Source organism: Scyliorhinus canicula, chromosome 20, assembly GCF_902713615.1.
Source record: "Scyliorhinus canicula chromosome 20, sScyCan1.1, whole genome shotgun sequence".
Lineage (NCBI taxonomy): Eukaryota > Metazoa > Chordata > Chondrichthyes > Carcharhiniformes > Scyliorhinidae > Scyliorhinus > Scyliorhinus canicula.
The window spans coordinates 58,203,416-58,228,687 of NC_052165.1; the positions used below are offsets into that span (position 1 = coordinate 58,203,416).

General features: G+C 44.5%; 1 protein-coding gene across 4 annotated transcripts in view; it reads right to left on the minus strand.

Moving 5' to 3' along the window:
- Positions 1–25,272, minus strand: part of dnm1l (dynamin 1-like) — a 72,689-nt gene that overhangs the window by 35,549 nt on the left and 11,868 nt on the right. For 2 of the 4 annotated variants that reach the window (XM_038780041.1, XM_038780039.1), the window contains exons 2-9: positions 15,772–15,919; positions 14,061–14,099; positions 10,849–10,895; positions 9,359–9,430; positions 8,414–8,500; positions 3,065–3,227; positions 2,468–2,588; positions 492–623 (exon numbers count right to left, since the gene is read on the minus strand). In XM_038780041.1, the coding sequence (XP_038635969.1) occupies positions 492–623; positions 2,468–2,588; positions 3,065–3,227; positions 8,414–8,500; positions 9,359–9,430; positions 10,849–10,895; positions 14,061–14,099; positions 15,772–15,919 (809 nt within the window). The remainder of the gene's footprint in view (positions 1–491; positions 624–2,467; positions 2,589–3,064; positions 3,228–8,413; positions 8,501–9,358; positions 9,431–10,848; positions 10,896–14,060; positions 14,100–15,771; positions 15,920–25,272) is intronic. The other 2 variants (XM_038780042.1, XM_038780040.1) reach the window with 2 other exon arrangements.

The window sequence follows — 25,272 nt, forward strand, 5'->3', positions numbered from 1 at the left end:
AAAAATAAAATTAAACATATGAATAAAACTCTCTCAGACCAAAGAATTTAGAGAAAACAGAATTACATAGATGTTTAAAAATGCAAATGTAACACCCAGCCCAACTAGGTACAATACTCAATTCCCGCTGTACTTGCACCTGACTTTACAAGTAGAACACTTAATAGCACTACTTTGAGCAGTGCAGTTTGGAGGTTTTCCTGCACACGTAGTTGGCACACGCAACTCCAAATCCTTTCAGAAAACCTGAGGTGTACAAAATCCACCAACAGCATTTTTAGGAAATTTAGCTGTACCATGGGCAGTGATAGTAACTCCAAGGAAACCAAAAGGAGGAATAAAAGCAATTCTATGCATGTGCTTTCTTTTAACAGCCTCCATTGAGGACTCCAGCGATTATGCGACGGAGCAATCTCTGGAACACGATCTTCATTGAAAAAACTTTGCAGTTTGGTTCCTTTTGATAGTTAAATCAGTTAACCACAAATTACCTATTCAAAGTTTTGGCCAAATGCTTGGTTCCATTTCTGTTAGCAAGAGAGGGGTATTTCTTTTGTAGAAAAGCATGTTCATCCTTTAAAGCATCTGCCACAATTTTCTTATTGTTGATGTCTAGCTGGCTCCTGAAGAATGCACACAAACATATTTTAAATATAGCAATAGAGCAACAGAAACAATTATTCACAAGTTTCTATTTATAACTTGAGAATTGTAATAAGCAACCTGTCCCAGAAGAAACTAGAAAGTAAACACAACGGTGCATTTTCATTAATATCATATTTACAGTTACAATGTCACCACATTGAGCAGTGTGGTGACATAGCAATTTCACTTATCCCAAAATAAGCTATGCTAACCATCTCTCTCCTTCTCCGGACTGAGTTTAATATATTAGCATGGATTGAGAATTAGTTAGCAGACCGCAAACAGAGACTAGGTCTTTTTCGAAGTGTCAGGCAGTGACTAGCCGGGTCCCTCAGAGGTCAATGCTTGGGCTCCAGCTATTCACAATATACATCAATGATTTGGACGAGGGAACCAAATGTAATATTTACAAGTTTGCTGATGAACCTTAGTGGGAATGTAAGTGATGAGGAGGATGTTAAGGGGCTTCAAGGTGATTTAGAATGAGTGGGCAAATACATGGCAGATGCAGTATAATGTGGCTAAATATGAAGCTATCCACTTCGGAAGGAGAAATAGAATGGCAGAACATTAGTTAAATAATGATAAGATTGGAAAATGTTGATGTACAAAGGGATCTTGGTGTCCTAGTACACCAATCACTCAAAGGAAACATGCAGGTACAGCAAGCTGTTGGAAGGCAAATGGTATGATGGCCTTCATTGACAGAGGATATGAGTACAGGAGCAAGGACATCTTACTGCATCTGTACAGAGCCTTATGCAGTTTTGGTCTCCTTATCTCTTATTAAGAATGGATAGGGTTGAATGGTATGGCAGGGCTGGTTTAGCTCACCAGGCTAAATCGCTGGCTTTTAAAGCAGACCAAGCAGGCCAGCAGCACGGTTCGATTCCCGTACCAGCCTCCCCGGACAGGCGCCGGAATGTGGCGACTAGGGGCTTTTCACAGTAACTTCATTGAAGCCTACTCGTGACAATAAGCAATTTTTTTTTTATATATACTTGCCATAAGGAAAGTTAAATGAGGTTTCACTAGACTGATTCCTGGGTTGTCAGGATTGTCGTATGAGGAGAGATTGGGTCAACTGGCCTGCATTCACTAGAATTTAGAAGAATGAGAGAGAATCTGATTGAAACGTATTAGATTATGTTAGGACTGTGCAGACTGGAGGCAGGAATGTTGATTCGTCTGGCCGGGGGGTGGGGGGATCACAGTCTTAAGAGACACGGTAGGCCATGTAGGACTGAGATAAGGAGAACTCTTCACTCAGAGGATAGTGAACCTGTCAAATTCTCCACCACAGAAGGCCGTGAAGGCCAAGCCACTGAATATATTCAGGAAGAAAATTAGATAGATTTCTAGACTCTAAAGGCATCAAAATGTATGGGGAGACTGCAAGAATGTGGCGCTGAGATACAGCGTCTACCATGATCATATTAAATAGTGGAGCACGCTACTCCTATTTTCTATTGTCTGTGTTTATAATGTACATTATATGGCCATTGAGTTGATGGCTAAATAGATCTTTGTCTGCAGACAGGCAAAGATGACAACAGGATCTGAATGTTCCCAGATCAATCAGTGACAAAATGCACATCCGTACCCAACTCTTCGGACAGTCTCTGGCATCTGACATCAATTATGTGAGTTGCTATTTTATCAATATACTACAAACAAATTTTAGTACCCTACAAGTGGAATATAATTTTGTTATTGAATGAAAGATACACTAGTTTGACTAATAGTAACTATTTATCTAGCTATTATTGCTTTAAAAAGAGTGTCAGACGGCAATCACTTGTGACTGGAAATGTCCACAAACCTGCTGACAATTCCAATGATACCTAATTTGACTGGAATAACTCTTCCCATAAGCACATCCATAGCATCAGTGCCAGCATCCATAAGGTCCAGTTTTGTGATAACAGCAAGTGTTCGCCGCCCTGTAGATCAGACAAATCATTACTGACTCAGATGGATTATTTGAGAGAACGCAACTCCATTTTAATACAGAATACAACACACACACACACACTCAGTAATTAAAAATTATTTTCTTCCTTCTACCAAGCTGTTCCATCCGATGGTTTCTTTCTCACATCTAGCCACGGTATTAGTAAAGCCTACAAATGCTTTTCAGGACATTTTCCAAGAGACATGTTAGGAAATGTCATAATGCAGGTAAAGGAATTCCTTCACTCTGAAGCTTACTTAAGACTGGTGAAAGTGGCTTCTTAGTAGTTGACCTGGTTTGATGCCTTTGTCTGTATTACTCAAACTCGGAGACTATTGACTATAATCATGCCAAAGGAATCCCAGTGGTGATCAAAAGTGGACTGTAATTTAAACTCAGATGCTGCAATTTGAAGTCTAATGCTCTAGAGTTTCAGCTATTGGGTAATCTCCTTGACCATCTTACCTTCTGGATCTGCCTCTCTGGCAATTTTGAGTGACTCCGAGGTTGCCATGTCAGTATTGGCAGCAGTGACAGATAAGATGATTGAGTTTGGATTGCTGATATATCGCAGTATCAGATCTTTTATCTGCAGCTCTATGTCTCGAGGCTGGTCACCCACTGGTACCTAAATAGAGAGTGAGTATTAAATCCACTGCTGCAAACAGTAGCTACTGATTCTTTTTCAATAAAATACTATCTGTCAATCGATTGAGTTCCAGTTGAAGGACTTGAGTAGTTCAAATTATCTGTGAAATTTTATTGAAGAATTTTTTTTTTAATAGATGAAATTATTCAATTCAAACAGTGAAACCCATAATAATTAACATGACCTAGGAGCTCAGAAGCCCAGAATTAACAGAATATTGAACTAAAACATGCCTAAAATGTAAAATTATACTGGCTTTCCAGGAACTATTTTATTTACTCCAAAATTTTGAAAACTAAATTCTGAATATGTAGCTACGTTGTTTTGGGAAAATAAAACTAATCTGAAGTTACTGTCTATATGTCACATCTGCAGCACCATGGATTAAAACTCATTGAGCTAGAAGTAAAATGTGCGACTATGGACAGAGCAGTCGCATATTAAAGGGCATACGTGGCAAAGATGCTGAAGAAATTGATGAGGGCCCTTTAACCAACCTGTGGAGATCAACCGAGCGCACAGGGCACTGATGATGAGGCCATCGAGGGCGATGGTGGTTTAGTTTCTGGACAAGGAGGTGATCGTTCGATGGGCGAGGCAGATCAGGAAATATACCTTGGAAGGGAACGTGCTGTAGGTGTATCAGGACTGGGAGCAGAGCTAGCAAAGAGGAGGACCGGATTTAACCGGGTTATGGCTGCCCTCTTTAAAAAGAGGGTGAGGTTTGAAGTAATGTACCCGGCCTCCTGTGGGTAACTTTCCAGAAGCAAGGGTACTACTTTGGCATGCCAGAGGAAGTGATGGACTTTATGAGAGACAATGGACTGGGAGGAGTCCAAGAACATTGAACTTTGGAAAGGTTTTGTGTTTTCTTTAAAGATTTTGATGGTGGGTTTTTTGGAAGACAGGTTTTTTCATGGGGAAACAACGATAGTGAGTGCACCTTTTGTTACTCTCCAGGAATGTATGGTCGGCTAGACTCGGGGGGGTGGGGGGTGGTATTTGAGTGGGGGAGGTAGGAGGCCGTGGGCCATGCTAGCTGGGCATGTTACAGGAGTGAAGTGGGGGTTGCCAGGTGGCAGGCGTGGAGGGGGGTGGGAACGAGGTGGGTGTAGTTGGTTCTTTGTTTGGGGGTGGGGGGAAGTGATTGTTGTGGCGCAGTTGGAAAGGGATCGATGATGGTGGACACCCGATAGAGGGGCTGGAGGGTTGTGTGACTTAGGCAGGGGGCTGGCTCAAAAAGTAAAATGGATTATCGGCAGGGAAAGGGTGCGGGGAGCTACCAGACCAGGTTGGTCACGTGAATCGTGAGGGGTTGAATGGCCGGTCAAACGGTTGTGTGTGTCCGTGCACCTGAGGAGTTTGAAGATGGACGTGGCTATTTTGCAGGAGATGCACTTAAAGATAGGGACCAGACAAAGTTGATGAAGGGATGGGTGAGGCAGGTGTTTCATTGGGGGCTGGATATGAAGATGAGGAGGGTGGAGGTGTTGGCTAATAAGTGGGTAGCGTTGGAGGTGGGGAGCATTGTGGCCGATTCAAGTGGGGGGGGGGGGGGGGGGGGGGGGCCTGGAGGGTTGGTGGTGGGTCTGGTAAACCTTTTACAAGGTAGGTGTGGACAGCACGGTAGCATAGTGGTTAGCAGTATGGCTTCACAGTGCCAGGGTCACAGGCTCGATTCCCGGCTTGGGTCACCGTTTTTTGCAGTCTGCACGTTCTCCCCACGTCTGCGTGAGTTTTCTCCGGGTGCACCGGTTTCCTCCCACAAGTCCCAAAAGACGTGCTATTAGGTAATTTGGACATCTGAATTCTCCCTCTGTGTACCTGAACAGGTGCCGTAATGTAGCAACTAGGGGCTTTTCACAGTAACTTCATTGCAGTGTTAATATAAGCCTACTTGTGACAAAATTATTAGCTAAGGTTCCTCACTTGAACTCGCATTGGTTGATTATGTGGATTTTAATACGGTTAGAGAACCGAGTGCCTGCAATGGAAGCTGGACATGGGGTTGTTGGCCGATGAGGTAGTGTGCGAGCGGGTAAGGGCAGTCATTCAGGGTTACGTGGAGCTAAACGATACGGGGGAGGTCATGGCTGCGACGTTGTGGAGATACTCGGAGCAGAGTTGCTGAAGGAGAGGCAGAGGTTCCAGATGGAGTTTGGGAAGGTGTCTATGGGGGAAGACGGTGGGCAGTTTCGGAGGGCCAGTATGAGTACAGGAACAAGGCGGGCAGATGTTGATCCATCAATTGAGGAAGCAAGAGGCGGTGAGGGAGATTGGCAGAGTGGGGTATAAAAGGATAAAGTGCTGATGGACCCAGAGGCGGTGAATGGCGTATCAGGTGTTTTATATGAGGCTATAGGAGTCTGAGCCCCCGCCGGGAGAGAGGGGATGCAGCGGTATTTGGATGGGCTGGAGTCTCCCACAGTAGAGGAGGAGCTGGTTCAGGGACTGGGTCCCCCAATAGGGCTGAGGGAGACAATGGAGAGTATGGGGATGATGCAGGCAGGGAAGGCCCTGGCGCCGGACGGGTTCCCGGTAGATTTTTATAAAAAGTTTGGGGCCACTGCTGGTGAGGATGCAGAAAGAAGCAAGGGAGATAGGGAAGGGGGAACGGTCCCTACATTGTCGCAGGCTTCCACCTTCCTGATATTAAAGAATGATAAGAATCTGGAGCAGTGTTGGTTGTACTGCCCGATATCATCACGGAATGTAGACGCTAAGATATTGGCGAAGGTGCTAGCCTTGCAAATCAAGGATTGCGTCCCTTGAATTTTGTGAAAGGGAGGCAATTGGCGAGGACACCACTTAACGTAATCATGATGCCTTCGGAGGGGCAGGAGGTGGAGGTAGTCGTGATGATGGATGCGGAGAAGGCATTTGATCGGGTGGAGTGGGTGTATCTGCTGGAGGTGTTGTGGTGGTTCAGGTCGGGGGGTCTGTAGATTAGGTTCGGTTTCTGTTTAAGGCGCCAGTCACAAGGGCTGCATCGGAGATGCAACAGGGGTGCCCGCTCTCCCCGTTGTTCTTTGTTTTGGCAATAGAGTCACTGCAACTGCTATTGTGTTTAGGGCGTCGAGGGACTGGAGAGGGATTGAGCAAGGGGGAGGGGGTAGCATTGAGCACAGGATCCCATTTCATGTGGATGACCTGTTGCAGTATATTTCAGTCCCGTTGGGCAGTATCGGAGGCTAGAGGAATTCGGCTGGTTTTCGGAATACAAGTTGAATATGGGAAAGAGAGAGGTATTCTCGATTGAGACTGGAGGGCAGGAAAGGAGGTAGGAGGCCGTGGATGAGTAGGTTCTTTGAGGGAATAGATGATAGATGTGGGCAGTCTGAGGGGAGGCCTGTGAATCAATTCACATGTTCTGGGTGGTCACGGCATGGGTTCTCAGATGTTATGTCTAAGGTGCTGAGGACGGAGGTGTTCCGGAATACAGAGATGGCGATATTCGGGGTGGCAGAAGACCTGGAAGTCCAGGGAGTGATAGAGGCTAATGTCTTGGCCTTTGCCTCCCTGATATCCCAGAGGCTGATTTTGGTCGGGTGGAGGGAGTCGGAGATGCCGAAAGCAGGGGTGTGGGTGAGCAACCTGGCGGAATTCCCGAGGCTGAGTTTGTCTCGAGGGGGGGTCAGAGGCTGGTTCACCCAGAGGTGGAAGCTGTTTATTGATTTTTTTGAGGAGGTTTGAGGTCAGAGGGCGGGGCGGGATTTTATAGGTCTGTAAATGGAAAATTTGAATTAAAATATTTGTAAATTTGTAACTAAGTTTCGGGAAGCAGTGTTATCAATAACCTTGATTTTCTTTCGCCAATTGATCTAAATTCTAGGCTTGGAATATTACCCTGGTTCAAAGGATTGAACTAATTTTCTTGTATTGGCATTTCCAACACTGATTGGTCAGTTACCAACTTGCACAGTATTACAACCACAATATAGGAATGCTGGTTGTTATCAAGTTAATGAGCATGACAACAAGGCTAAAAATAAGTTAGTCACTAAACAACTTCCTTTTGCAGAACAATTCAGTGATGCATTCTTCCAATACTTATAACACCATTTTTATGATGCTGCATCTCCTCAATTTGGTTAATAAATGCAACAATATGGCAGTGACTAAGACCGAGCAGAAGAATCGAGTTCAATTCCTGACTTGTGCTCTGTTAACCGATCTAAAAATCAAATGGGTTTATTTGGAACAGCGAGCTTTCGGAGCGCAGCTCCTTCATCAGGTGAGTGAAGAGGTAGGTTACACAAACACAGTATATATAGACAAAGCCAATGATGCAAGATGATATCTCTTCACTTTAACCTGGTGTTGTAAGTCTCCTCACTGTGCCCACCCCAATCCAACGCTGGCATCTCCACATCATAATCTAAAAATAATAGCGCTAAAGTTGAGTTTAACTGGCCTTAATGTTCAGGGTGAGAAAGAAGGCATCACTATGGGTTCCACTCCGGCTAACTGCTCAGTGACTCTTGCTGGAAATATGCACATATGTGGACATACATCAGCTGTGATGTAACTGCCTCAGTTAAATAACCTGCAGAGATTTAATACCTAACCTCACATATAATCACTTAGGCAAGATATCAAATTTGTTATTATCCACAGGACTATAAGCTTGCATGTGTTCATGATTTCAGGGCATGAAGGAAGAAAGCTGGAAAAAAAATGAAGAATCACATTGAATCTCTCATGAAGGAGGCCACTCGGCCTATCGAAAGAGTTCCCTACCTAGGCCCACTCCCCTGCCCTATTCCCGCAACCCCACCTAACTTGTACATCCCTGGACACTAAGGAGAAATTTTATCATGGCCAATCCACCTGACCTGCACATCTTTGGACTGTAGGAGGAAACCGGAGCGGACACAGGGAGAAAGTGCAAACTCCACACAGACAGTTACCCAAGGCCGGAAGTGAACCCAGGTCCCTGGCACTGTGAGGCAGCAGTGCTAACCACTGTGTCACCACAGAAGAGGAAAGTAAAATGAAAGAGGACAGAAACAGTTAAGGAAGATTTGAATGTACCTCATTCTACCATTCAGTGATTATTGGATTAATAGTGCAATGTATAGGATGAAAATTAATTATATATGATGAGCAAATTCAAACAGATTTTGGTGACTAAGTAAGGATTGAGATATCCTGAAGTACTGCACCTTTGTCAATCCAGGAAGGTCGACAAGCGTCAGGTTAACCACGTGTGGTGAGAAGATCCTAAGGTGAATTGGTTCAGCACTAATGCCCTGAAACAGTAAAAAAAAAAGCATGAGTTAAAAAGGAATGCATTATATTTAATATTGGCTTTGGAAATCATTACTTCACCCCAAGTTTTAAGAGCATGCTTTTTTGGAGGATATTTTGTCATTTACACCATACTTTAATCTCAATATGCATCTCTGAACTTAAATGCTTGATTTTATGAGCATTTCCAGTTATGTTATTGCCCACATAAAATATCCTTTCTCTTGAAACTGTGTTCAAAATTCATCTCGGATAGTAGGGTATATAAATAACTTACAGGTGTCCAAAGGTTTCCCTAGAAATTCAACAGATCAGCTCACCTGTCCTCCGCTAATCTCCATCAGTCCGCTTTGTCAAAGAGAAAATACTTTCATCAAAGCACTCTTGACTTTATGCACTTCAGTGAGAGCTTCAAAGCCATTCCTGTTCTCTACCTGTCCCTGAATTCCTGAATGATTCTTTGGTCGGAACCATTCATATATAATGGAAGCTAACAGAGCAAGTGACTGTATATAATAGTCTGCACTGTAAGGGATTAAATAAAACTGAATAATTCATTTAATAGGACTGACAGTGTCTTTTTCTTCAGACATTCCCAACATCCACAAAACTAAGTCCTTAAGAGGAGGCTCAAGCCAAAGTAACATATGAAATGTATTATCTGATCCACACAAAGTATTTTCCCAATAACCTTCAGCAACCTCCCTCTATAAGTACCAAAACTGGAGGCCCAAGTGAACATCATACATTAAAAATTAACTAAATGTAGTGACACAGTTGCATATAGAATCAACAGCTCTTTTTTTTACATTATTAGGTTTATGGAGTTTGTGCCCCAGTCCATTGGCTTGTACCTTTACCTTATTGCCACCAGAAACTCGTTCTGTCTCATTTTCTATTTCTTGCCTAATTTCATCAAAGTCAGTGTAGATCTGAAAATGGATAATTATTGAAGTAGTTAAGTCATTGACAATTTATTTGGTTCTTCCCCACCCCCATCCACAGAAAAGCAAGAAATAAACCACCATAAAAGTGCCTGTACTGGACAAGGTTTCCTCAGATCAAACTTTATGTTGAATGGGAGAAAGATTATCAGTTAATATCTTTTACATGAAAAAGTGAGATGAACAACAAATTGGCAGTAACTACAGCAGTTTAACGCCATCCAGATCAGTAATCCCTGCTGTCTGGGGCCACTGGAGAGCTAGAGCTCCTTCTTTAGATTCCTGCCCAGTGTTCTCGCCTGAGAATGCATATTTGTGGACATCAATCTTGTTGGAATAGGAACACAAAATGCTGGAAATACTCACCCGGTCTGGCATCGTCTGTAGAGAGAGGAACAGAGCTAACATTCCAGATCTGTTACCTTTCAACAAAACTGATGCACGGTCATCTACCTGAAATGTTAAACCGGTTTCTCTCTCCACAGATGTTGCCAGATTTACTGAGAATCACCAACATATTGTTATTATTTCAGATTTCCAGCATCTGCAGTATTTTAATTTTGAATCAGTGTTGTTGGTCGTGGAGTGGAGAAATAAATCTGACGCAGTTATTGTTCCTGATTAGTGTTGAAAACATGTGTAAACACCATCAGAGAGCAGGATCAGGTTCAAGTGTATTGTCTCCCCATTCGTGTTCTTCCCACCAAACTCACTGAATAGCTTGCTGCAATTTATTGGGCAGAATTTAGAGGGCCTGATCACCGTGGGCGCAAATCCTGTTATGGCCGCAAAATCTCACAAGGGCCATAATAGGATTTGTCCAGCAACTCCTCTTCTCCCCCACTCACACTCTCCGCACCATACCGTAGCCACCCCCCCCAAGCCCCGCCCATGCTGCCGGTGACAAAATCAGGTTCATGCCCAGAAAGACTTTAAACATCATGCGGCACGAATTACTGTTGGGGTGTGTGATAGCACCTCCCAATATGACCGTCGTGTGTGTGTGTGTGTCTCTTGTGTGTGGAAGAGGAGAAAAAAATAAGAGGGTAGAGTGGCCCCCGATACTTCGATGGTTGAGGTAGGGGGGTGGGGTGCCACTGAAGCTTGTGGGGCTGGTCCTCCGTGGGCGGGTTGGGGGAAACTTATTTTAAACGTAGATCAAGCCACCCTTCAGATGGCCTTGCTGACTCTATCGGGCCCTGCCAGACTGATGGTACAAACCACACCCCCAGATTTTCTGTACACTAAGTGTCAGAATATCTGCTCTGAAAACTCAGCTGTGTGAGAAACACTTTCAGTCAGACCTTGACACTTTGCCATTTATTTTTAATACTGCCCATTATCTATGCTCATATACTTAAGTATATGTAACATTAAAAAAATTTAATAGTGAACACTGAGCATACCTTGTGCTTTGTGTGAAGGAATTTTCCCCATTCGTCTGCATCAATTCCTTTAAACAAAGTTAAAATAATTTAAAATGTAGACATTAGCTGAAAATACACCCTTAAGACAACAAGAAAAGTTTAAATTAAAATGAAAAGGAGCAAATTATAATGGTAAACCACGTAGAAAAACGGTAAAAAGAGCAAAAAGAAAACTAATCAAGTATATTAAGCTGCGTGATAGAGCTAATTTTATAGGCATGACTAAGAATGAAGGGAAAATCAGCACTAATGACAAACGAGGGCGGCACTGGAGCACTGTTGCTTCACAACGCCAGGGTCTTGGGTTCAACTACCGCTTGGGTCACTGTCTGTGTGGAGTCTGCATGTTCTCCCCGTGTCTGCTCCGGTTTCCTCCCACAAGTCCCAAAATACGTGCTGTTAGGTGAATTGGACATTCTGAATTCTCTCTCCGTGTACCTGAACAAGCGTCGAAAGTGACGACTAGGGGATTTTTACAGTAACTTCATTGCAGTGTTGATGTAAGCCTACTTGTGACAATAATAAATATTATTATTGTACAAGGTGCATTCATACTCATGGAGATCCTTTAATCACCCAGCTGTCAACGGGTTAGATTGTATTCTGTACATTGAGATAAAAGATTCAGATGCCACCTGTATCACTGCCACCCTTGAAGCCATTTCCCAGTCACGTCCTTCACCACCACAACATCAAGTGGAAGAGTTGCAGGGCCGGAGCACCTAAAGGGAACTCACGCAAGCAGACATGGAGAAAATGTAAACTGCACACAGTCACCCAAGGCCCTTTATGTCTTGGCGCAAGACTAGTGTAATTCAAGTCTCATTCTGAAGTCTGTTGAAATCTTTCATCCTGATATGATTATAAAAACGATTGTATTCACAAAACTAACAGGGTGAAATACAACTGTCTCTGCAGCACCTGCTTGCTCAAACACTAACAGCTTCCAAAGATAGCAATATTTGAAAGCTAGCACTGGCACAATAGGCCAAAATGCTTCTGTCTATGCCATAATTTCTGATTCAAGATATCTGTAATTGACTCAAAAATAGACTCCAAGTCATGCATCAGCCCGGCCACAAGAGGGTCCCAGTAAGCTGTACAGATTTTAAATGCTCCCTTGAGACAGAAACTGGACACAGCAGCACTGAAATATCTTGAAATTCAATGGCTCGAACCTGACAATTTCAGCAAGTGTGGATGCCATAAGTCAAACGAGATTGGTGATGCCAGGACATAATCAGAATATCTCTATGGACTGCTTATTTTGTGACTTGGTGTCACTTTGATTACACTTTCTCCTATCTGGTCAGAAACTGCAAACGCCGAAAAGCTTAGGAAATAAAATGACAATATTTGGGTAACTTTACTAAATATATATTTTGAGACTGATTCACCTCATTACCCCCAATGTCACTCTTTACTCCTTTGCACAGGAATCTATTGCTTGGGTAATTACCAATTATAAATATATATAGGATGCCTATAATCTGCTCGTCCTGTTTTTCACACCCTGCCACTTCTAAAATTTCTACTACATTCTTAATAGACGAGGATTTAAACAATACAATTAGATATACAATTAATCAAACATTTTCTTGTATTAAAGAAAAATCCTCTCTAACAGGAAGTGATCTCAAACATTTATATATATATAAAATGATGGTGCAAACATACAAGTGTTTTAAACTATGATCAGGCACTTTGTGTATTTTGATTGGTTCGTGCATGAATGACACAAAAGGAAATGAGCAAAGATTTTCATAGCATTGTACAAAATAACTGAACAAAAAGACCATAATGAGCCCTCAATTTCAATATTCTACTCTGCAGTATGCATGCAATGGATAACAATTCATGATTTGTTTTCTCATACAAACATGTTACATATTTCAAAATGGTATTTACATTTTGAGTATCTCTGGTAAATTCTTACATGTAACAGGAAGTATAGAAAATTGCAGCAATCACCTTAATTGCCCTTTAAAAAAAATTCAAATGAAATCATTCACATAGAACTGCACTGAATGTTATAATCTGGGAACAGAACATTTGGGCTAAATAGTCCAGGTTGGTGTTTATTCTTCACATGGCCTTCTTCCTGCATTAATACATCAATCTTAACATATTCTCCTATTCCTACCCTATATATTTAATTTTCCTTTAAATGCATCCACGCTGATTCCTTTTTGTCATTTGTTTGTGAACATGCGGGCTAATGTTTGGGGTTTTGTGGGAGGATGGGATCGTTGTTATTGATATGGGGTTTGACATATTTGTTACTGATTATTGTTTATTGTTGGTGGGTGTAAATTTGGAAGAAAATGTGACAAAGGAGGAGAATAAAAATATTTTTTTTTAAATGCATCCACAGTGTTCGCCTCAAACACGCTGTGATGGCAAGTTTCACAATCTAACCACTCAGATTTCTCCTGAATTACTGATTGGATTTATTTGTGACTAATTTATTGATGGCCTAGTTTTGGACTCCCCATAAGTGCAAACATCTGCTCCACTGCATCACTTCATAATTGTAAAGTCCTCTAACAGGTCACCTATCAGGGTTCCCTTTGATCGGGGGAAAATAAACCCTGCCTGGTCATCCTTTCCTGACAGCTGCATCCTCTCAGTTCTAATATTATCCTCGTCAATATTGTTTGTACTTTCTCCGGTACACATTAAAACATTATTACTGTAAACATAGACCTGGACAGTCGCTGATGCACTCCAAGCCCTCAAAAATATGTTCTCTGCTTTTGAGCACAGAATGTTATGCTAATTATTTACATTTAAATCTTTGGATTTGTGGCTATACCTGTACACAGAAAAATAACAAATAATCTACTTCCAGGCTTCTGCAAATGCTTCTATGTTAGGAGTTGTACCAGGGGCGGTTCATTTTAATCATCTTGTGATAAGATTTCCAGCACCATTGGGGACGTCTTAGACCACAACAGCTGATCCAGGGACATTTCCATGTGGAAACTAAAGGCTAAAACCCCTTGATCCTCTTACCTGAAAAAGCCCTATTTTTAAATATTCACATCAACTACAATAAACTTCGGACAGGTTTCTATGTAATGCAAAACCCAAATGGTTACCATTTAAAGGTGTATAACTAAGAATGATCCAAAGCCATGCAGAGAACAGACACAATGCACAGAAACAAATAAACAAGAAAAAGTGGAAACCTTTGTAAAGTTGCCCATAATTTTTCCACATGGATGTGTCTGTAGTTAGAGAAATAGCAGAATAGTTAAATGGGTGTCTGCTTATGAAATGTTTAGTTCAAATACTTTCTCCCTCATGCAAAATTGGAACGACACATACAATGGATGTTATACACACATTAGCCATAGGAGAAAAGAAAGATTTATGCAGTCCAAGTTCCACCTGAAATACTGTAATATTTTGGTCATTTAAGGCAGCGATAAAAAATTTTAAAATTGAGAACTTTGGTGGCAACAGCTTGCATTACTAGAGCAGCTCGACCTTAGAAAAACATCCCACACAGTTTCACAGATGCATTATCAAACAAACTCTCGATGACACGTAATAGGTCCAAAAGAGGCAAGTTCAAAGGAGAATCTTAAAGGAGGAAAGAGAGGTGGAGGAGTGAATATGTTTACAGAGCAATTCAACAACACATTTAGCATCCCAACATTAGCATTTCAAATAATTGAAGATTTATTGATTTATTTAATGACAGTTACTAAGCCCTGCACATGTTGAAGACTAGTCGTCTACCACCAGTCATTCCTATGCGTCAGCATCTGACAACTGACATTCTGGATCATGGTAGCACGTAGGGAGTGAGAAACAACAGTCATTGTTGCAAAGGAAGGGAGTAAGAAGAATTACTGGAGTCCAAGAAGACAATGGATGGTTTGAGATCAATTGTGATATTAGTCATCGGCTCAAGGTTTTCAATATAATGAATGATGCATGGTAAAGCCTCGCAAAAGAAAACTACATCATATGATTGTATGTTCAAGTTACGATGTATGTTCAAGTCACGAGGTAAAAGGAGAACTTTAACATATCATACTCTGAAAAATTAGAGCCTTATAAATCCTGGAGCTCCTTAATCACTTGGATGTGTAAACCCTTGCAGTATTCCTTTCTGATCTATTACCTAGTTCATCTACTTTGAAGGCAAAAGCTTGTTGCTTCTCAAGCTCATTGCTACCACAGCAGAGATAGAAAAAGGAAAAATGTAGATACTGGGAATCTAGAAATGTCAAGGTACCAGCCTCATGTCTTTGTGAAAAGTCTGGACCTTATTCTTAAATAGATCAAACAGGCATGCTTGGAATGCATTGTCTCAGGTTCAACGCCTAGTCATCGTTGAGTTAACTCATCTCAGCTGAAAGGTTTGTGATACTTGAATTACTTGACCATTCTCAACATCAAAGAAGTGCAGAAGCTGGAGTAATCAGTGGCATGACCATGCTGTTTACCATAGAATTTCATTGAAAAGGTTTATTTGTTTCAACTGATAATGTGCCCAAACTCTGACTACACTGTAGAAATACTTATAATATACCTAACTTTATGATTCAATTTCAAGCAAACGAGATAACTAATAAAATTTGAAATAACCCACAGATCTCCAATGACATTACCTTTATGGAGGATGTTGTTTATGTCATATAACTAATAGTATCAGTGGTAGGATACCTTTCAGACTCTTCAGTTATTTTGTTTCCAATCGCAGCCACACAGAAAGAGAAAACTAGAGTAAAACTACCAAATGAGGTTTTGAACTTTTGAGAGTTTGGTGTTTAGCACAGCATAATCGTACAATGCCAGTATCATTATTCTCACATCTCTGTCCTAAGTCAACATGGGGGCAAACTTCAGGCAAATTAATACAACACAAATTAGGGGGAAAAAGCATACCATCATCATCTCCAGCTGCTTTCCGCTGTTCCTCAGGGGAAATATTCACCAGCTGCAGAATCAATGGTCTTCGAGTGACAATACCGGTACCTCGGGGGAGCAAGTCTCTTCCCACCAGACTCTCCAGCACTGAGCTTTTTCCACTGCTCTGTCATGAATTGGAGAACAGAAACGGTTTGTTAAAAGAAGTACAAAACACAAGATCGTGGTGCACAGGATTTGCTCCAATTAACACTGGGAGAAACAAACGCTGTAGAAGCGACAGGGTATTCCAACAGCATCATCTGACACTGTGATTTGAGACAAGTTCCAGTGACAGAATTGACATCTCTTTCATTTGGTTTACTTCAGGCAGACAAAAGAAAATGATGACTTGTGGGTATTAGCAAAGCTGCAAAGTGGCAGGATTGAGGGAAACAAACACAGGGAGGTGATGCTTAGTGGTAATGTCACAAGAGAGAGGTCCAGTACATGGCTGCAAATCTTATCATGGCAGCTGGTGGAATTTAAATTCAATTAATAGATCCGGAAATAAAAAACTAGTCTCAGCAATGATGACCTTTGTTGATTGTCATAAAAAAAATCTGGTTTACTAATGTCATTTAGGGAAGGGAATCTAGCCTATATGTCATGCCACAATGGTCTAGCCTACATTTCACTCTAGACCACAGCAATGTGGCCAACTCTTAAATGCCCACTGAAATGATCCAGCAAACCATTCAGTTCTGTCAAACTGCTACAGAAAAGACGATTAAAAAAAAAACCAGACCCTGGGCACCAAAAATTATAACGGCAAACCCAGCAATGTTGATTGACCCCGAAAAGTCCTCATTACTAACATCTGGCAATTAACCCAAAATAGGGAGAGTTATAAAGCAACAGTGGCAGCATGGGATATACAGTCAGGAGGAAGTTGCTCCAGGTGGACTCCAGGCCCCACAGCGTTTCATTGCATCAGGTCAATCATGGTCAAGGAAACCTCCTGCTCCTCACCCCTCCCAGTCCACTCAACTGATGAATCAGTACTCCTCTGTGTTGAAAACCACTTAAGAGGAAGCACCAAGGTTTGCATGGGCAGTACTACCACTATTGACAGAGTTGGCAAAATCCTAAAGGACATAGCTGCTAGATTGGATCTGCGGCATGTGCTGAGAGAACCAAGGGGGAAACCTAACTGACCCTGGCCTCACCAATGTACATGTCACAGATGCATCTGTTCATAACAGAATCGTAGGGGTAATTGCCACAGTCCTCGTGGAGGCAAAGTTCTATCTTCACTTAAAAGGCAATAGCGCTAGCTATTCTCTTTTTTTTGTTTGCAATAAGTATTTTAGTTTAGACAAGTGGGCACCAGAGATCACAACATAACCAATAGTGAAGAGCATTATTTCAGCGATCAGCTGGTAACACAATCGAGCTTTAAAAATCCATTATTTTTCCAGAATGCAATTTCATTCTAATTCACATCAAAATGCAAAAATGATAAATTTCTTCCAGATAGCAATTTTGAATCATGACACAGAAGTTTAATGCTCGAGAAGGTACAACACTGAAGCCTGCATTCTCCAAACATAATGTTCTCCTGCGGGAATATCAAAATAAGATGTACACTTTTCAGGGTTCGTGTCATTTTACACTAAACTTTGGTTTAGTCACAAAAGGGGAGTCATTCTCAGTAGAGGCAAGGACTTATTTTCAAAATGTGACCTCAGATACTAAAATAAACTGTAAAAAGCCGTGGGCACAACTTCTGAGAATAACCACGTTGACTGTCATTTTTCACTCAGTGTGGCTCCGCACTTTACCAAATACAGCCCCCCAAAAGATAACACCTGGTGCCCAGTAACCCCACAAAACCAAACCACAAACCAGGGGCTGGGACTCAGCAGATGAACTCTCACAGTACAGGAAAACCTCGTCTACAGCAGGAATCTGACATATCAGTTACTCAAATATGCCAGTTAACTAAGATGTAAGATGGTTTCCATGCTCTTATCCAATCAGAAAGCTCCAGGGTGACCACACAAATGTTGATATGTTGCAAGATGTGTGGTACAAACTGAGTGAGTGGCGCCAAAGGGAGACGTTGCTGCAAAACAGTGGGAGGCCGAGACCGGAGCGGGACAGGTCGCCAATAGCAACTATGGTGAGTTTCATAACAGTTAAAAACAGATTCAACAGTCCCGATCCCAGAATACCAGTTAACAGTGAATTCCAGTTGGTATTGTGCCAGGTAACAGAAATTTGACTGTAGTAGCAGTAAATAACTAGTTCACTTGGAAAAAGTGTTTGGGGCCTTGGATGGTGAGAAGGCAAGAGGTGAAAGAACAGGTTTTGCATCTCCTGCACTTGCATGGGAAGGGAGGCAGTGTTAGGCGGGATTGAGGAGTGGTCCAGGGTGTCACGGAGGAACCGGTCTCTTCAGAATGCTGAAGTGGAGGCAGGGTAAGGTGTGTTTGGTGATGGCATCACACTGGAGCTGGCAAAAAAGGCAAAGGATGATTTGTTTCTGGTGAGGCGGAAGGTGAGAACAAGGGAAACTATGGGAGGGAGGGGGCAGAATCAGGTGTGCAAAATGGACGCTGGTGAGGCCAGCATTTACTGCCCATCCCCAATTGCCCTCAGAAGGTGGTGGTCAGCTGCATTCTTGGGCTGCTGCAGTCGCAGAGGTGTAGGTACACCCCACAGTGCTGTTAGGGAGAGAGTTCCAGGATTTTGCCCCAGAGTCAGAGAAGTAACGGCGATATATTTCCTTCAGGATCATGGTTGACTTGAATGGAACCTCCAGCTGGTGAGGTTCCCAGGTATCTGCAGCTTATGCCCTTCTAGATGGTAGTTGGGTTTGGAAGGTGTTGCCTCAGGAATCTTGGCGAGTTACTGCCTCTTGTAGATGGTACGCACGGCTGCCACTGTTCGGTGGTGGTGGAGGGATTGAATGTTTGTGGAAGGGGGAACAATCAAGCGGGCTGCTTTGTCCTGGATGGTTTCAAGCTTCTTCAGTATTATAGGAGCTGTACTCATCCAGGCAAGTGGAGAGTATTCCATTACACTTCTGGCTCGTGCCTTGTAGATGGTGGAGAGGCTGGGGGGGGGCGCATGTCAGGCGTTAGGAGGTCAGTTACTCGTGTTATGGGAGAGGTGTTTTCAGAACCCCAAAATGTATTATGGAGTCCAAGCAACACCCCCCCCCCCCCTTAATGGATTGTTGCTTTTGAAGCACACGGCTTATTCCCTAGGTGTGGTATTACAATTATGGACACGTGGTTTTTAAAACGAAACAATGTTTATTCCATGAACCCAACTTAACCTTTTAAAATAAACATTGGATCTCTTAACACCCCTTACTTCAAAGATAAACCCGAAAATAATACAACACTACCCAATCCTGCAAACTGTTTTTTTAAACATCCAAAAGACTTGAACCCTTCAAAAATAGGAGCAGAAAATGAAAATCGCTTATTGTCACGAGTAGGCTTCAATGAAGTTACTGTGAAAAGCCCCTAGTCGCCACATTCCGGCGCCTGACCGGGGAGGCTGGTACGGGAATCGAACCGTGCTGCTGGCCTGCTTTAAAAGCCAGGGATTTAGCTCAGTGAGCTAAATCAGCCCAGGTTACATTCAATATATTCTCACCAGACCAGCTCTTTTCCTTCTTGCAGCTCTCAGCAAAAACACACACTGCTCTCTCAAACTGAAACTAAAAACTTCAAAACGGCTGAGCTAAAGCCCAGCTCCACCCACACTCTGACATCACTGCATTTCTTAAAGGTACATTGCTTAAACATCCATTTCTTAAAGGCACTCTCACATGACACTCGCCATAGGATTCCTAGCCTTTAACCTGCTCTGGTAGCCACAGTATTAATGTGGCTAGTCCATTTCATTTCCTGATCAATGGAAACCCCCAGGATATTGATTGTGGGGGATATCACGATGGTAATGCCATTGAATGTCATGGAATGATGGTTAGATTATCTCTTGTTGGAGATGGTCATTGCCTGGCATTATGTGGCGGGAATGTAACTTGCTACTTGTCAGTCCAAGCTTGGTCAGGTCTTGCTATATGTGGTCATGGCTGTTTCGTTATCCGAGTTGCGAATGGTGCTGAACATTTTGCAGTCATCCAGGGACATGCCCACTTCTGACCTTATGATAGAAGGGAGGTCATTGATAAAGCAGCTGAAAATGATTGGGCCCAGGACACTACCTGAGGAACTCCTGCAATGATATGCTGGAGCTGAGATGATTGACCTCCAACCATCACAACCATCTTCCAATGTGTCAGGTGTGACTCCAACCGGCGGAGACTCCCCCCCCCCCCCCCCCCCCCCGCCGATTCCCATTGACTCCTTGATGCCATATTCGGTCAAATACTGCCTTGATATCAAGGCCCCCCACCATCACCCGTAGCGGCTCATTCCCCTGTGACATCCTCATTAGCGCCCTGTGTGCTCGGTCCACTTCCAAGGGCCGTGAAAATGCCCCCTCTCCCAGCAGCTTCTCCAACATTCACACCTCATACGTGCCGGCGCCCGCTCCCTCACTTCTCTCCGGCAGTCCCACGATCCTCAAGTTCTGCCTGCGGGACCAGTTCTCCAAGTCCTCCACTTTCTCCTGCAGCCACCTTTGATGATCCCGCATCACGCCCATCTCGGCTGCCATCAGGGCAAGCTGCTCCTTGTGCTTCCGCACCACCACCTCCACCTTGTGGATCACCTGGCCCTGGTCTCCAACCTCCTCTCCATACAGTCAATCCCCACCTTTATCGGGTCCACCACCCTGGCCAGGTACTCCAAATTCTCCTTCCTCTGCTGGGTCAGTAAGCCCACGAGCTGCTCCGTCGACCACCGAGCGGATAGGATCTGTCCCTGATCCTCCGCCAACTTCACCTGTGTCGCAGGTACACCAACTTTCACCGCCTGTTCCTTTCTTTTTCGACCACTTCTGGTCCACGAATCCATGTGGGAAACTCTCTCCCTCCACTCCTCCTGCTCCTTTGTCAGTCACACAATCCACCCGTTAGCCGGAGGAAAAGGTCCAAAAATGCCACCACGTACAGGAGTCAACAAATGAGTGACCACGAACACCATGGCCACCACCGGAAGTCCATGGGATCTTTTACAGCCACCTAAACAGGCAGATGAGGCCTTGGTATAATGTCTCACCTGAAAGTCAGTCCACTACACCATCAATACTGTTCTCAGTATCAACCTTGATTTTTGTGCCAAGTCCTGGACTGGGACTTGACTCCGAAACCTCACGATTCTGAAGCAAGAGTATTACCAACTGGGTCACATAGGAATATAAATCAAGCCAGGAGAAAGTGGTGCTCTTTGTAATAGAATAAAGAATTTGAAGATGAAATCTGATGTTATAAAGTGTTAAGTAGGAATGAACTATTTCTATTGGTCGTTGAAGTGGTAACTAGTGGACATATGAATGCCATCAGAAATACAACTAGAAGGAAATACATAAATAATCTTAAAAGGAAGTGAATACATATTTTAAAACGGGAAGTTTAAAACAATATGAGTGAAAGGGACATTGAGCTGACTAGGTGCAATAGCCTCTTTCCTCAACATCATATTCTATGATCCTTAGCTCATTGTTGCTGAATGTGAGCAAAAGGCGACAGTAACAGTTAGATTGTCTTGTTATTATGGCATCCCTTAGAGGAATATCCAACAATGCACTCACAGCAGCACTATAACGTGGAGGGCAGCACGGTAGCACAATGGTTAGTACTGTGGCAGGGGGCAGCGCTAAGATTCAAACTCAGCATCTGCTGTTTACAAGAGCGGCACTTTAACCATCTGAGCCACAGCGCCTATCCACCAGAGAATGTTTAGAGCTCCATTACGAGAGGCTGCTTGTCAGATGGTATACAGTAGACTAAGATTATGCAGTTCAGCAAGAGGGCTGTGTCACATGACTTCCTACCTCTCCGCCTGGCCTTTGATAAAAGATGTGCAAAATATTACCAGGGATACACCATTGGGCAGCACGATAGCACAGTGGTTAGCACAGTTGCTTCACAGCGCCAGTGTCCCAGGTTTAATTCCCGGCTTGGGTCACTGTCTGTGCGGAGTTTGCACGTTCTCCCTGTCTTTCCTCCGGGTGCTCCAGTTTCCTCCCACAAGTACCGAAAGAGGTGCTTGTTAGGTGAATTGGGCATTCTGAATTTTCCCTCCGTGTACCTGAACAGGCGCCAGAATGTGGCGACTAAGGGCTTTTCACAGTAACTGAGTGCAGTGTTAATATAAGCCTATTTGTGACAATAAAATTATTATATGCTCATAGAAAAGAAAAACTATCCCACTATTACAGAAATGTAGGCAAATGGCAAGCAGTGAGGTTAAAACTGAGATTCCTTACTAAAATTAGGTATATTCCAAAACACAAGAGTAATTGCAAAGTGAACGTGTTCAGATGTGACTATAAAAGTAACAATCAAATTATTTTCTGATTAATCATCTTACTCTTTGTATTACAACAAAGTCAATATATTATCAATTCAGTAACGCTGAACACTAGAGATGATACTTGCAGCTTGGACTGGAGTACTTCTGATCACATAGGAACACAGATAGGGCATTCAGCCCATCAAGTCCACTCCACCATTCAACTAGATCATGGCTGATCTGAACTTCAGCTCCATATAGCAACCTTTGCCGCATATCCTTTAATACACTTGTATGACAAAATTTTATCTCACTTTTTAAAGCTCCAATCATCTCAGTTTCTGCTGTCTTTCAATCAAAAGGGTTCCAGATTTCCTCTACTATGTGTGCAAATTAAATTATTCCAGTCTGATGACTTCCGGTGGCGGCGATGACGTAGGAAGCCGCACATTTGGGAGCTCCCGATTCAAACGGACTTTTCGGCTCTTTTTAGAGCCCAACACGGAATTTTTCCGACGTCTCCCGGTGGGTGAAGGTGTGGTGATCAACTTTCTCCACATTTAATGCCTCAAACTCGGAGTGGAAAGCGGGAAAAAACGGCAGCAGCTCCCCAGAAAAAACGGGGGAAGGATTCCAAAATGGCGGCCGGCGGAGCACCAGAGGAGTGGAGGCTGTGGGCGCGGGAGCAGCAAGCTGCTCTCCTGCGTTGTTTTGCAGATTTTAAGGCTGAGGTGCTGAGCTCTCTGCAGGAAACGAATAAAAAGCTTTTGGAGATTCAGACGACCCAGGGTGCTGCCATCCAGGCGTTGCAGGAGCAGGCCGCTGAACGAGAGGAGGAGGCCGTGGTCCTCGTGAGTAAGGTGGAGGGGCACTCCATAAGAAGTGGCAAGACCGCTTCGAGGAGCTTGATATCCGCATGAGGCGGAAGAATCTGACTTTTCTGTACTTTTGTAATTTTGATATGGTTATTTATTGGGGTGTTGTTCTGTTTTTTTGTTGGGGGGCATTGTTTGAGTTTTGTATTTTGCGGGGGCGGTTGGGGGGTTTGTTGTATTCTGTATAGGGTTGGGGGTATGGAGTGGGGCTGGTATTTGGGAGCTGCGTCAGAGGGGTGTGGTGGGGCAGTGCGAAAGCACGGGCTTTCCTCTGGTTTCCCGCGTTGCCGGGTTGGGGGGTGGAGATGATGACGGGGGGGGGGGGGGGGGGGGGGGGGGGGGGGGGGGCTTAACTGGTTCCTCCCCGCGCTGGAGCGGTGCCTTGAGGAGTGACAGGATGGGGGACGATCCCGCTTTGGGAGGGGTCGGGTTTTTGGCGGGAGTTTCCGGGGTCAGCAGAAGTTAGCTGACCCACAGAAGTACAATGGAGGACGGGTCGCGGCTAGGAGGGTTCCTAGCCGGGAGAGGGGGGGGGGATTGCTGCTGGCAGGGTCAGTAAGGAGCTGGTGTGGGCCGGGGGGACAGAGTTGAGGTGTTGTCGCCGTGGGGACTGAGTCGGGCAGGGGGTCCTGGCCTGGGGCGGGCAGTCGACGGGCTGTGGCTAGTCGACGGGGGAGGGACGCCCTCTGATCCGGTTGGTCACCTGGAATGCGAGAGGACTGAATGGGCCAGTGAAGCGGTCTAGGGTACTTGCTCATCTGAGGGGGCTAAAGGCAGATGTGGCAATGCTTCAGGAGACCCACCTGAAGGTGGCGGACCAGGTCCGTCTGAGGAAAGGGTGGGTGGGGCAGGTTTTCCACTCCGGGTTGGATGTGAAGAACCGGGGAGTGGCAATTCTGGTGGGGAAAAATGTGTCGTTTGAGGCATCTGAGGTGGTGGCGGATAAGGGGGGTAGGTTTGTTATGGTAAGGGGCAGGCTACAGGGAGAGAAGGTGGTACTTGTTAGTGTGTATGCCCCAAATTGGGATGATGCGGGCATTATGAGGCGTATGCTGGGACGTGTCCCGGATCTAGAGGCGGGAGGTCTGATTATGGGGGGGGGACTTCAATACGGTGTTGGATCCTTCATTGGATCGATCCAGTTCAAGGACGGGTAGGAGGCCGGCGGCGGACAAGGTGCTGAGGGGGTTTATGGACCAGATGGGAGGGTTGGACCCATGGAGGTTTGTGAGGCCGAGGGCATGGGACTACTCTTTCTTCTCTCATGTACATAGGGTTTATTCTCGGATAGACTTCTTCGTGGTGAGTAGGGGACTGATTCCGAGAGTGGAGGAGGCCGAATATTCGGCCATTGCAATCTCCGACCACGCTCCGTATTGGATGGAGTTGGAGATGGGGGAGGTGCGGGACCAGCGCCCGTTGTGGCGGTTGGATGTGGGGTTGTTGGCGGAGGAGGTGTGCAGGAGGGTCCAGGCAAGTATTGAGAGGTACCTCGAGGTGAATGATACGGGGGAGGTCCGGGTGGGGATGGTCTGGAAAGCCCTGAAGGCAGTGATTCGTGGGGAGCTGATATCCATCCGGGCACACAGGGAGAGGCGTGAGAGGGATAGACTGGTGGGGAAGATCCTGGAGGTAGATAGGAGGTACGTGGAGGCACCAGAGGAGGGATTGTTGGGGGAGAGGCGCAGCCTACAGGCTAAATTTGATTTGCTGACCACTAGAAAGGAGGAGGCACAGTGGAGGAAGGCACAAGGGGCAGTGTATGAACATGGTGAAAAGGCGCGTAGGATGCTGGCTCATCAGCTCCGCAAGCGGGATGCGGCTAGGGAAATTGCTGGAGTGAGAGATAAGAGTGGGAATGTGGTGCGGAAGGGGGTAGAGGTGAATGAGGTCTTCAAGGACTTTTACGGGGAACTGTACCGGTCGGAGCCAACGGTGGAGAGGAGGGGAATGGAGAGTTTTCTCGATGGGCTATCTTTCCCGAAGGTGCAGGAGGAGCAGGTGGAGGGGTTGGAGGTGCCGATTGAGCTGGAGGAGCTGGTTAAGGGGATCAGGCAGATGCAGTCAGGGAAGGCGCCGGGGCCGGATGAGTTCCCGGTGGAGTTTTATAAAAAGTTTGTGGACCTAGTGGGCCCCCTGCTGGTGCGGACACTTAATGAGGCATGGGAAGGGGGGACTTTGCCCCCGACGATGTCGCGGGCGCTGATTTCTTTAATCTTAAAGAG